Source organism: Sciurus vulgaris (assembly GCF_902686455.1).
Source record: "Sciurus vulgaris genome assembly, chromosome: 3".
NCBI classification, from domain to species: Eukaryota; Metazoa; Chordata; class Mammalia; order Rodentia; family Sciuridae; genus Sciurus; species Sciurus vulgaris.
The window spans coordinates 115,798,830-115,811,363 of NC_136463.1; the positions used below are offsets into that span (position 1 = coordinate 115,798,830).

The 12,534-nt window shown below is 32.3% G+C and overlaps 1 protein-coding gene across 10 annotated transcripts in view; it reads left to right on the forward strand.

Annotated features, from left to right (window-relative positions):
* TANK (TRAF family member associated NFKB activator) overlaps nt 1-12,534 on the forward strand; it is a 136,940-nt gene that overhangs the window by 45,651 nt on the left and 78,755 nt on the right. For 7 of the 10 annotated variants that reach the window (XR_013762530.1, XR_013762531.1, XM_079131806.1 and 4 more), the window contains exons 3-4: nt 1,753-1,864; nt 2,600-2,718. The exons of 1 other annotated variant lie outside the window; for it this stretch is intronic. Coding sequence is in view for 6 of the 9 variants with exons in the window: in XM_079131806.1 (XP_078987932.1) it covers nt 1,753-1,864; nt 2,600-2,718 (231 nt within the window). In the remaining 3 variants the exon portion in view is untranslated. Of the gene's footprint in view, nt 1-1,752; nt 1,865-2,599; nt 2,719-12,534 lie in introns of those variants that run through there. 2 more of the 10 variants (XM_079131804.1, XM_079131803.1) reach the window with 2 other exon arrangements.

The following is a 12,534-nucleotide window of genomic DNA, read 5'->3' on the forward strand; positions in this document are numbered from 1 at the left end:
TGAATAACTTTAATAACGTTTATTATGGGCCTGTCTCTAACTCATTAAGTTTTTTGTACAGGTAACTTAATCTCTGGATAATAGAATGCATATCCAAGTATAGTTAAGCACAGGTACTTATTGGATGTTTCTGAAGAACTTTTGAGTTCGTTGGAGAAAGTTCTAAATGCATAGAAGTACAGAAGATTAATGTGTTTGCTGATTGTTCTGTGTAGCCTCAATAATTTTAAGGTATTAAGAATTTGCTATAATGTTTGAATCCTTTCAGCCAATTTACCCAGTCTTTCTAGCAGCTTGAATATAAATTTGTTTAGGAATAAGATGTCTTATCCTGGAAAATTTGGCCCTGGATTTGACTTGCGTAACTAAGGATCCATTCTGAGGCTCTTAATTGTTGAACGTGTGGTCCATATGGACTTAGAAGATTCATTCTTGTGTTTGTAATGATAAAATGTATTTGAATTCTTTATCTCCTTCCCCACCCCCCGTAAGCATGTATTTAACATGCTTTGCAGAGTTCTATGGGAAATGTCAAGTTATATAAGACTTCACTCAGACATGTAAAGACAACACACTACTTAGGTTACTTATCTCTGTCACTCATTTTTGAAGTGTGATACTTATAAAAGTTCACCTCCTATTTTAGTAGATGTATTTTGCTTTAATCTCTTGAATTAACCTGTATTTGAAAATCTAGGAATAGCCATGTAATTTATACTTTAGATTTATTGGTCTCTGAAAATAAAAGAGCTTCACTAATTGTGAATTTTGATTGAGTCATTTTAAAATCAAATATTTAGTACATACTGAAGGACACTTCAAATTTATTAGAACCCCTTTCATATTTCAAGGAATTTACAATTTAGTCATTTATTTATTTGTTTCTCCAATGATAGAAATTAGTAAGGATCCTCTATCATGTTTTGCTAATATATTTTTTATTTTTATTTTTTGTATAGATGGACAACAGCATCCCTTTATTTTATTCGTTTATTTTTATGAGGTGCTAAGGATCAAACCCATTGCCTCACATGTGCTAAGCAAGTGCTTTGCCACTGAGCTACAGCCCCAGCCCTTGCTAATATATTTTTAAACTACTAATTTGGGAATTAATGCAGCATTTTCAACATTGAAGACTTACAATGTCTGTTTTCTCAATACACACTTGTGTCATTTTTCATTACTTATTTTTCATAACCATTGCAATAAAATAGTAAAATGGATAGACAAGGGAAACTATGGTATTTAAAACATACAGTAATGATTAGCCCTGGTGTCGAATTACCATCACTTAGAAAAGAAGTTTCTGGTCAGTTTTATAGCACTTCTTTTGTGTTTTTGTATTCTAGAAACAGATTCAGAACTATTTGTTTGAAAGGCCTGAAATTTTAATTTTTGTAAGTTAGTGTGTATTTTTAAAGAATCACTTTAATATAACATGTTTTATCATTCATGTAAATTCAAATTACTATTAGGATTTTTATCCTAACTGAAAGATCAAAAGACACTAACATCAAATCTTGATCAAAATCTCTTTAAAGAAGATGATTTTTTAAAATTTTATGTGTTTTAAGTATCTTAAATCACTGATGTTTGTAACAATTGTGAAAGCATTCCTGGAGCCAATTTGTAACTAAATTTTTTCAATACCTGGGAAATGCAATATGGGCAATTCTTATCTATTTATTAGTAGACAGTAAATGTATGTTCATATCTGTCAGTAAGTATCAGGCTAACTGGTTTTCATGTCAGCAGACTGAGAACTATGAGCAGAGAATACGTGAGCAACAGGAACAGCTGTCACTTCAACAAACTATTATTGACAAGCTAAAATCACAGTTACTTCTTGTGAATTCCAGTCGAGGTATGTTTGTGTAGTTTTTGAACCTCTTAGAGAAAAGAAAGGTGAAAGTTGAATTTTTCTATTTTACTTTTCCATTGTCTCTCAGTAGTTGTGATATAATAAGTGTAGTGCAGCTATATGTTATGTTCTTCTAAATGAATACTTGCAGAATGTGGGGGAATGAACTCTCACATTATACTGTATGATAAGACTCAGGTTAATAGAACTTCCATGAAGATACTTTGCCACTAATAGCAAAAGTGTTTTAAAATGTCTATTTTTGAACTAAAACTTAGTTCAAAATTCCTAAGAATATGTCATTAGAAAATAATTCACAGGTGATAAAACTTGTGGGTAGCTTTTATTTTTTTTTATTTATGGCATGCCTGCATTTTCTAATTTGCCTGCAATAAGCATGGAGTAGTTATATAAATAATTACATTAAACAAGAAAATATGATTTATATAAAAGTTTAAGTGTTGATAAGAGAAAAATACAGAAAGTGTATTTCTAGTTTTCTGAGTTCTACATGTTTTACCTCTGACCTTGGAAGAGTAAGGGTTTTTGTGTTTAGTGGGAAAGAAAATCTCTAAATGGCAATTTCTCAAGGTAACTGTTATCTAAATAATTTTTAAAGATTAAAGCTTAAAATCTGTTCTTTTAAAGTTTTTATTTAGTTTTTTTTATTTTTACTTTTTTAAGTGATACCAAAAGTAAAAGTTTTCTACTGATGTTCAAGAGGTTTTTGTCTTGCAGATAACAGTTATGACTGTGTTCCCCTGCTTGAAGATGGTGAAACAAGAAAGGATAATTTGACCTTTGATCAGCCACATGATAAAGTGAAATCTGGAATACCAAGAGAAAAACAGTCAAAGGTAGACATCACTGTTAGACTTATTCCTGAAAGAAAATAAGAAATGAGAAACTGGGTTCCACAGATTTCTCGAATTAGTCAGTATACTATTATAGTTTGGGTGGGTAGGACATGGGTAGGAAGTGGACAAGATTCTTTTCAACCCTAACATTCCTTCTGCAAAAAAGAAGCGTTTCAATGCTGATATACAGTACATCTTTCTCATTTTATTTTCCTGAGGTGATCCACTATTAGAATTCTAAACAGAAGTTCAGTGTATGATATGATACATATGATACATAGGTTACTAAATAGAAAAACTGTTTTCAAGTAAATTAAAGGCTTATGTTTAATATTGCCTAATGTTTTATTTTTCTGTATCACAGGCATTTAACAAAGCATAAAAGTTTAAGGTAGATAGTAAGATACAGGTGATACTAAATTAGAAAATAACTTTCTAATTTTTCTTCTATTTCAGTGCTCAGTTTAAAAAAAGAAACTCTACCTAACAAACATAAGCAAAAGTCTTCTTCATTGAAACAGTACAGAAATACTTCTATCTGCATGTAGACATATGCAAGGATGATCTTGCTACATTGGTTAGAAACAAGCTAAACATCCCATTAAGAGCAGAAAAGTGTATCTTTAGAAGCAGTTTAGAAAATTTAAATAAACCGATGTTTATATCTTTCCTTCTAAATAAAGTAAGAGATTTTATTTAATTTGTCGGGACTTTTCAATTACTGATCCCTCAACTAAGACTATTTTAGTTATTATTTAACATCAAATCTGAGAAATCCAATTTTGAGATCTTTTTCAATAAACAAATATTTTAGAATGAGAAATTCTCTATGATATCTTTCACTTCTTTATTCTTTATTAGAAATGAGTTATTAAATGCTTCAGGATGAGGAGTATTAAATATATTTTAAAAGCATCACAGGCATTATAGATTATTGGCAGTAAATAGAAGAGGGTGCAAAGATTAAGTGATAAGGTAGGAGAGGGCTGGTATTTAATTCACCATCTGATAAATGTTAATGAAAAGTAAAGGCATTTGGCAGAATTTAGTAGTAAATTCAGGAACTTGGATATAATGGTAAAGTGAATGATAGACCATGGATTTAATCCCCAACACAAGAAAAAAAATACACATTAAGTGAATTCAGCTTCCTGAATTCTGTCATGAGAGCTGGAGATGTAGCTCACTAGTAGAGCACAGCACTTGCCTAGCATGAGTTCAATCCCCACCATCACCAAAAAATAAAAATAAATAGTTCTATCGTTAATTTGAAAGGAAGCAAATATCGTAGCCTATTATATTAAGAAAAAATTTTAAAATTCTATTATGAATATAAACTTTCCAAAGGAGAATAATAACTGAGCAGGGTTAAAAGAACCAAGAAACTGTTGCATGTTGTTACTAATTTTTTTTTTTTTTTTGTAACCAGTTTTAAAAATTGGAAATATTTGGCCAGGCTCAGTCTCAGTGGTGCATGCCTATAATCCCAGTGACTCAGGAGGCTGAGGCAGAAGGATTATAGGTTTGAGGCCAGCCTCAGCAATTTAAAGAGACCGTGTCTCAAAATAAAAAAATAAAAAGGGATAGGGTTATAGCTCAGTGGTAAAGCACCCCTAGGTTCAATCAAAACAAATTGAAAATATTTGCAGATAAGAAATAAAATTATATAAAAATGCATACCCTTATTCTTGACAAGCATTATTCATGTCTTGTTTGCAGGATAATATTTTCAGAAATAGTAACCTGTGTATATGATAGCAGTGAATTATTTTAAGTAACAAATTTTGTTCTTTACATATAAAATATTATTTTTAAATCATTTTTTAATATACTGCATCATTTTTATGATCTCAGAAATGAAATTTTTATGTTTGCTTCTGGGAGGTATTTCAGTTGATGAACTAAATACTATCTAGGTGTCTAAAGGTTTGACCAAAATTGTTTGCACTCATCGTTCTATCTGACTTTCTATCTGATTTTTATACAATATTCTAGAGTGTTTTGATGCAAGAAAATATTTAGGGAACAATAATAAGGACACATAAAAGAATTTGGTGATATTGGTAAATTGTCTTTCTTCATTCAATAATTCTGACTTCTGGTTATATACCTGACATTGCCAACCATTGGAGAACAAGAAAATACTATCCCCATCTTTTTCCATAAAGTCTTGATAAGCAAAATTGACATTACTGAATATTGTAAAAGTATTTCAGATTCTAGAATCCAAAATATGAGGTAAACATAGTATTAGTTAATTTGAATGTTTAACTGCTTAAAGATATTATGTGTTCTTGTATCCAAATAGCTGATTTTGTGCTTCATTTCTGATTATATATGTATGTGTATATTATATATATTACAAATGTACATATATTTCTAATTTATTCTTTATATATGTATTTGGTTTTTCTTCTGAGTTAATCAAAAGCTTAAAAATAGGATGAGTACAGTTGTTACTGAAAGATGCCAGTTAGACAGTTTGCAAATTTCTAATACAGCTACATTGTGATTAGATCAGCAAATTAGGTAGCTTTGAGAAACAAGATTTTGTAGGTTTAGTAAAAAAAATGATGTAGCTAGGGAGCTGTCATCAATACTAACATTAAGGAAATATGATATGCTGTACCTGGCAATTGCAAATAAATATAGACACTGACATATTTGAAGAAAGCTGATGTCTAAAAATTCACTTGTCAGTTACTTAGAGAAGTATTTATTGAACTTCTATGGCCCAGCCTTGCTAGTCATTGATAGCAATATAAAAAAAGAGTAACAACATGCAAATTGAAGATTTAGAGACCCAAAGCAATTAGTAAGCATTATAAAACAATGTGATAGGAAATTTAATCTTATATAATTTAATCCTATAACTTAATTCTGTCACATAATTAAGGCTAATATTACAAAAGGAAATCCTAATTATAATTTTATGGCACTGATAAAAGATATGGAGGACTTTAATTTAAAAAATTAATATTCCTAGTGAGCTGAAGTTAGGCTTGAGCAGGGGCAGCTCAAAATTGAGTTCAAGTAGGGAAAAGAAAACAAAACCTTATCCCAGTGAGTTGACGGTAGGTTTGAGCAGAGGCTTGAATCTTAGTTTAGGAAAAAGAAGAAAAATTCTCCTTTAACTATTTTGGTTAGCATGCATGGATATGTACATAAACTTAAATTGTCTACAAGATTTTGATAGAAAAAGCATAATCTCTAGACTAGAACCAGAATTAGTCCAGACCATTTTGGATAACAGCATAAGCCAAAAGCTAAAACTGAAGGTTTTTTAATAAGTTTCATTTATATATACATAACCATTTTAAAAATATCATGGCTTCATAGGCATTTTCCTAGTGTGTTCCTTCAGTTATGTATCCTTGTTTTATCACACAGTGTGAACTTGAACCCTTTTCTGCTTTCTGGCCTTCTGTGATTTATAAAATTCTAGTCTCAGATTTGAATCTCAGACGGTATCCTCATCCTTGGGCTGTTCATATTTCTTATGCGCTGGACTTCTGAGACAACTTCCATTTAGGGATATCCATCTGAGTTTTGGGCCACCATTGCTTCTCTCAGCACAACTCAACAGAGTCACTTTTTTCTGTTGTGAGACTCTTAAACTATATTTATTTGTTAAAGTTCGTCCATCTTGTTCAGATTCCAGGTTTTATGTACATTGTAAAAGCTTTAAAATAAAAATAGTATACAGGTATTTGATAAGTATGTTTTCCATCATTTGAACAAAGTTTAAAATTAGGCCTTTAATCAGGATATCTAACAACCAAGTGAATTCCCTAAGACAGTTAAATCTGATTCATATCATCTTAACACATTGTTCTGTATCCTTTTCTAAGAGAGGAACTTGAAATAATTTGACTGCTGAGGTTCATTACTCAACTTTTTTTTTTTAAGTTTGTACATCCCTTTAATGCTCAATTTTTTTCTTTTCATCATGTATGAGACAGAAATAGCTCTCATACACATTATCTTAACCTGAGGCTTATAGAGAACTAGAGAAAAATGTGTTTTTTGGGAATAGCACCTCAGGATCCTTGGCTTCTCAGTCGTATCTAATGTCCCATTTTCTCTAGTTTTGTTTCTAGAAACTGGATCAAATATACTCTTTTTACATATAACACTTGTATATTATTTATTATTCATCTCTTTGTAGACTAGTTTTTTATTTATAGACTCAATAATTAGAAGAGAAAAATTGTCTTCATCCAGTTATTTACTTACTAAAGATCAGAATTTGGGGTGTTTGGCTTTTTCTTCTTTTCTTTTCTTTGTTGGCAGTGCTGGAGATTGAATCCAAGATCTCTCCTAGCTAGGCAAGTGTTTTACCACTGAGCTATATCTCTAGTCTCTAGAGTTGTTGCTAAAGTGAAATATTAAAGATGAAAAAAAATGTGATACCAAAGTATTTTAATATTTACATTGAAATTTCTCTTGTAGAAATTTTGTTTTCAAATCTGAATTATTAATTCATTTTAAACTTTTCCCGCTATTATATGTCTCTGTTTTTCATTCAGTAAATGATTTTAGGGTTTTCGTTTTATTATACTGTAAATAATTCTAGGAAAGAGAAAAAAGTGAGAAGCAGCAGGTCACTTTTTTAATTTTTTCCCTAACTTACATGTAAATTTGAGTGTCTCTGATGTGACTGGTTTTTCTCCCCTTATTTTCCCCTGTTAAACCCTTTCTCACAATTCCCTTTTTTTTTTTAACTCTTTTTCAAAGTTCACAAAATAAAGTTGGTATATTCTGTTCAGCCCTGATTCCTCTTGACCAAGGCATGAAAAGCTGTATGAGAAAAATGCAGCCTCACATAAATAGTGTAGTTGGAAAGGGGAACCCTCTTTAACAACTGGATATTTTTCTTTGATACTAGACCAAAACTTGATAAGAAGTAGTTTATTAAATGTTAACTGCAGTCTGGTATCTAAAACCATGTCAATGAGGTAAATTCTCTGCTACATTAAAAGCCATTGATCTTCTTGTGCTTTGAATTTCTTTTACAACATTGTGAATTCATCATTTGGAAAATACTGGTTTAGTGAGTTTACAGATTATAGATCTTCCAAGTGTCAACTTAGTTTATTGTATAATATTTAAAAATCACATTCAACATCATTACTGATCTCATTTGAAAAGTCTTCAAGCACTGGGCAGCTGTCAAGTTTACTGTGACAGGTACAAGTTTTCCAAAATTTTAATTTTCACTTGAAAGCTCAAATTTTATCATTGGCAAAAAATTTTGTCACTTGTTTTCCTTAAAGTGACAGGCTAACTTCATTTACTTTTGAGAAAATGTCTGAATAACCATAGTCCATGTCAGTCATTCTTTCAAGTGAAAATGGCATTCTATTAAAAAAGTGACTAGTTCACCTTGCAACTCAAAGAATTACACAAGTTCTCTTCCCCAGGACAACTTCAGTATGAAGCAGCATTTTTTGTGCATACTTCCTGTTTTGTCACACCAAATATTAAAAAGATGTTAACTTGAGATCAAAAGTCAATAAAAGTAATTTTGAGTTTTATTAAGAACAGTCTTAGGTGAAACCAACCTTTTCTGTTTGTGTATTTTTTACTGAGTTTGTGGAATTAAAGAATACAGTGAATACAGTTGGATACCATGACCTTGGTAGTACTCTGGCATTGACAGTTTTATACACCATTGCTTTTGCAATGTAAATGATTTGTAAATGCCAAGTCAGTAAAAAATGCAAAAAAACATTTTAATAGTATTAAGAAAGTAGTTAACCTCTTGAATGTGAGGATCCAGAACTTCATTTTACCCTACTTAAAAACTAGTAAGTTATCAGTTATTCTTTTATGGATTCTGAATGGAAAGCAGGGACTGGATCAAAGAAAAAGGACTTTATTAGTTACAGCACAACCAGCAAAAAGAATATCATGTTTGCATTGTTCCCACCTTAGAATGACACACATGGTCCCAGATAGATGCATGCACATGCAGTGAGTTACAATGCAGTAGAGGAACCCTTCATTTTATAGCTAGAACTAAACTAGCTTGTTCTTTGTCCCAGGGTAATATTACCTCATCTTTCAAGTTTGCTCTCTGCAAGCACAACCCCAAGAAATGTCCAGGTAAAGATTAGTCAGAATCTTATGTTATTAATATGTGAAGCAAAAATGTGCAGAGACACTGAGGACCATCTCAGATATTCTTCTCCCACCATACGTCCCTTGATACAATCTTGGGACCCCCAGGGATCCTGAACTATATATTTTTAAACATTTTATACATTTATATATGTATATTTTTAGTTATTGGTGAACACAATTACTTTATTTTACTTTTATGTGATGCTGAGGATCAAACCCAGGGCCTCACTTGTGCTAAGTGAGCACATTGCCACTGAGCCACAACCCCAGCGCCTGGACTATATTTTGAGAACCACTGGTTTAACTATAATTTCCTGTTAGAAAAATCATGTTGCCTTTTTCTCAGTAAGATATTAACTCTCACCCTACTGAAAAAAAATGCACTAAGAACACCCTAGCATCTTCTCAGGGCCTTTATTTATGCAGAAGATTATAATGCTCACTTACCAGTTCTTTTCACGTTTATTGGATAATTTATTGTTTTACACATTTATACTTTAAATTATGATACTTTAACTTACTAACAGTTACTTATTGCATCTATTACATTAAATCCAGAGCAAGCTCTGAATTTTGACTAATCTGTTAAAAGACAGTGTGGAGGCTGGGAATGTAACTCCATAGTAGAGCACCTGCTTAGTATGCACAGGCCCCAGGTTTGCCCTCAGCATCACCTACAAAAAAAGACAAGCTAAAACAGGTATCTGTCTGGTACATTTCCTAATATGTTCCGCGAAACCAGAGACCTATGAAATGCTGCATACTGTGTTCTCTGGTAATTTTTTAAAGCATGAGAATTATATGTAGAATCCAAAATCAGCAGTAAGAAAGCCACTTAGCTTTGTTTAACCACAGAATCTCTAACTAATGCTTTTCCCAGTGTTATATTTTAATATCTTCTTACTGGATTTGTAGTCCCTTCAAAAGCATTGCTAGAATTTGAGAGTGGGAGAAGACTCCTTTAATTTTTCAGTTGCACCTAATATGTTTCACTTTTTGAACTTTCTTTCTTGCTTATACTTGTTATGTTACGAAAGTTGATTTTTTCCCTGGAATTTTTTTTTTTTTTTTTTTGGCCAGTCATCTTTCCATTTCCTAGAATCATAATAAAACTATTATAAACTAGTTTCCACTCATTACATGTCATTAACCTGTGATTTTTTTTTCTTCCCTGATCAGTCCCTTTTAGAAACACCATAATTCTAAAATGGTATCTTGTTTTCTTTCTTCTGTTGTGTTTATCTATAATAGTATGATTTTTGCCTTCCCAACTCAGTTTCATATAAGTAATTCCATATCTGATATATTTGTCCACTGTCCTTCTACCCCTAAGGGTTTTCACTATTTAACCTTAAGGACAGCACATTTCCCTCTACATTTCATCCTAATAATACCGAAGGGGCCACTGACTTGTCTATATCCCTTAGTAAGAGCATCTGGACAATAGTACTGCTGCTGAATGGTCAAGAGGCCATTGTAGATCTCCTTGTTTTCCTTCTTACTGCTACTAATTGAATATTTTCCTCTCCCTCCTCTTTATCTGTGCTACAGCCTGAGAATCTTCATTGCTGCCCCCAGCTCTTGTTTCTTATGTTGCTCTAAGGATAAAATGACAGCTTTTATATAAAGCTGAATCTAAAACTCCTTCCTACTTTTTGATAAATGTCCATTCCTTTTGAAATTGAAGATAAAGTTGGTGAGACCCTCAGTTTTGTTTTAAATTTTACCTTCTCAAGAACCTAATCTGTGTTTTAGGATTTCTCTTGCCCTGCATTATTGTTGTTGTTTTGTTTTTGTTTTTGTTTTCATTTTAATGCAAAAAAATGGCCTTACATTAAAGCAGAAATTAGAAGTATAAACCAGAGTTGAAGAAAGGGTGGTAATGTGGTTATATGTGTCTTAAAACTTGGTGTTCCTGGGCCAAGGATGTAGCTTGGTGGTAAAACACTTGCCTAGCATGTACAATCCCCATTTCAGTCCCTATTACCACACATACACACTCAGTTCTGGAATAGACACCAGAAGTAGTGAATATAATGTACTAGACAGATTGAAATTTAAAATGGCTATTAAGAGAGACTGGGCCTGACCATAGAGTTGATATGAGAATAGATCATATAGAGATCATAAGAAAGATCACAAAGAAAGGTAGGAGAAGGGAAGAGCAACTTACCCAGATCTGAACCTTAGAGATTTGTCATATTTATAACCTAGGAAGAAGAGGGACCAATGAAAATACCAAAACTTAAGAAGAAATGTCATGTAATTCTGGTAACCAAAAATAGTTTCAAGGAGGAGCTGGTTGGTCATGTAAAATGCTTCCAAATGAGATTCCAAATTATGCAGAATGAGAACTTTAAAAAAAATTGTTAGATTAGTGTATAAAACATCTCTAGAAAATCATGGAGAAATCTCAGAAGAATGGAAGAATAAAAAACAATTTCGGAGTTAAACTTCCATTATGGAGGGGTAAGCACCTAACAAACCCATTCTCTACTGATAACATTTACAAATCAGACAACATACAAGAAAACAACCACCTGAAAACTTTGGAAACCAAACTTGGCATATTTTTTGGAGGGGAGTAAAAAATGTGAATCAGGTAATTGGCTAAGAATGAATTTCCAGTTTTCCACGCTTCTGTCCTGATAGTGGCCATAGCTGCAGTGAAGGGACAGCAGGGCTGAAATTCCAGCAGAAAGCCAACTGTAATTCTTGCTAGAAGAACCAGGAAGGAGAATGAAACCAGAGTAACCATGGTCACTAGAAAGTGAAGGAAGGAATGAACCCCAGAGAAAGAGAACCCTAAATTCTGTTTAAACTCATTCCAAACATCTGACTCCCCCAGAGTTAACAAGACTAACTGTAGTTAAGGTTAAAGGTCTGATCTGAATTGCTGCTCACCATAGAAGTGAGTTTGGAGTCAACTAACCAAGTTTTTTGACTATAAAAACAAACATGCCTATATCATCAGCACAATGTAACATAATAATTACAGTGTTTAAGATATGATCCAAAAATACTCAATATATGAAGAACCCAGAAAATGTAACCCATTCACCAGGGAACAGATACCAATCCTGATAGAAATTGAAAGTATCAGGCAAGATCTTTATCAGCTATTATATCTGTCCAATCCTTTATTTAAACAGATAGTTGAGTAAGAATAGAATTAACAGTAAGATACTCCATTTTTGTGCTTTTTTGTGTGTGACAGGCAGGTCTTAGAATCTTAGAGCTAGTTTGCCTTGGTGCAGTATATAAATGTTACCATTCTTTGTTTCCCTTCTGGTGCTGGATAGCTAACTGTAACACTTAGCTTCTCTAGCAGCCAACGACCATGGCTGAGTAAAGACAGGCAAAAGACTTATGTTCCAGTCAAAACTACTCCATGTGCTAGACTTCCGACAAATTATTTGATCTCTCCAAAGCAAGCTAAGTTTGTAAGCAAATTTTAAAATCATATTAAGTACTTAATCTGTGAGGTTATGTTGATTGAGTTAAATAATGCATGCAGATTGATTAATAATAGCTATTTTCAAGGAGATATCTTCTATTTATCATGGTAATGGTATAACTTTAATTTTGTACTTATCTCTGGAAAGCAGTATGGAGATCCCTCAGAAAACTAAAAATGGAATCATCATATGACCCAGCTGTCCCATTCCTTGCTATTTATCCAAAAGAATT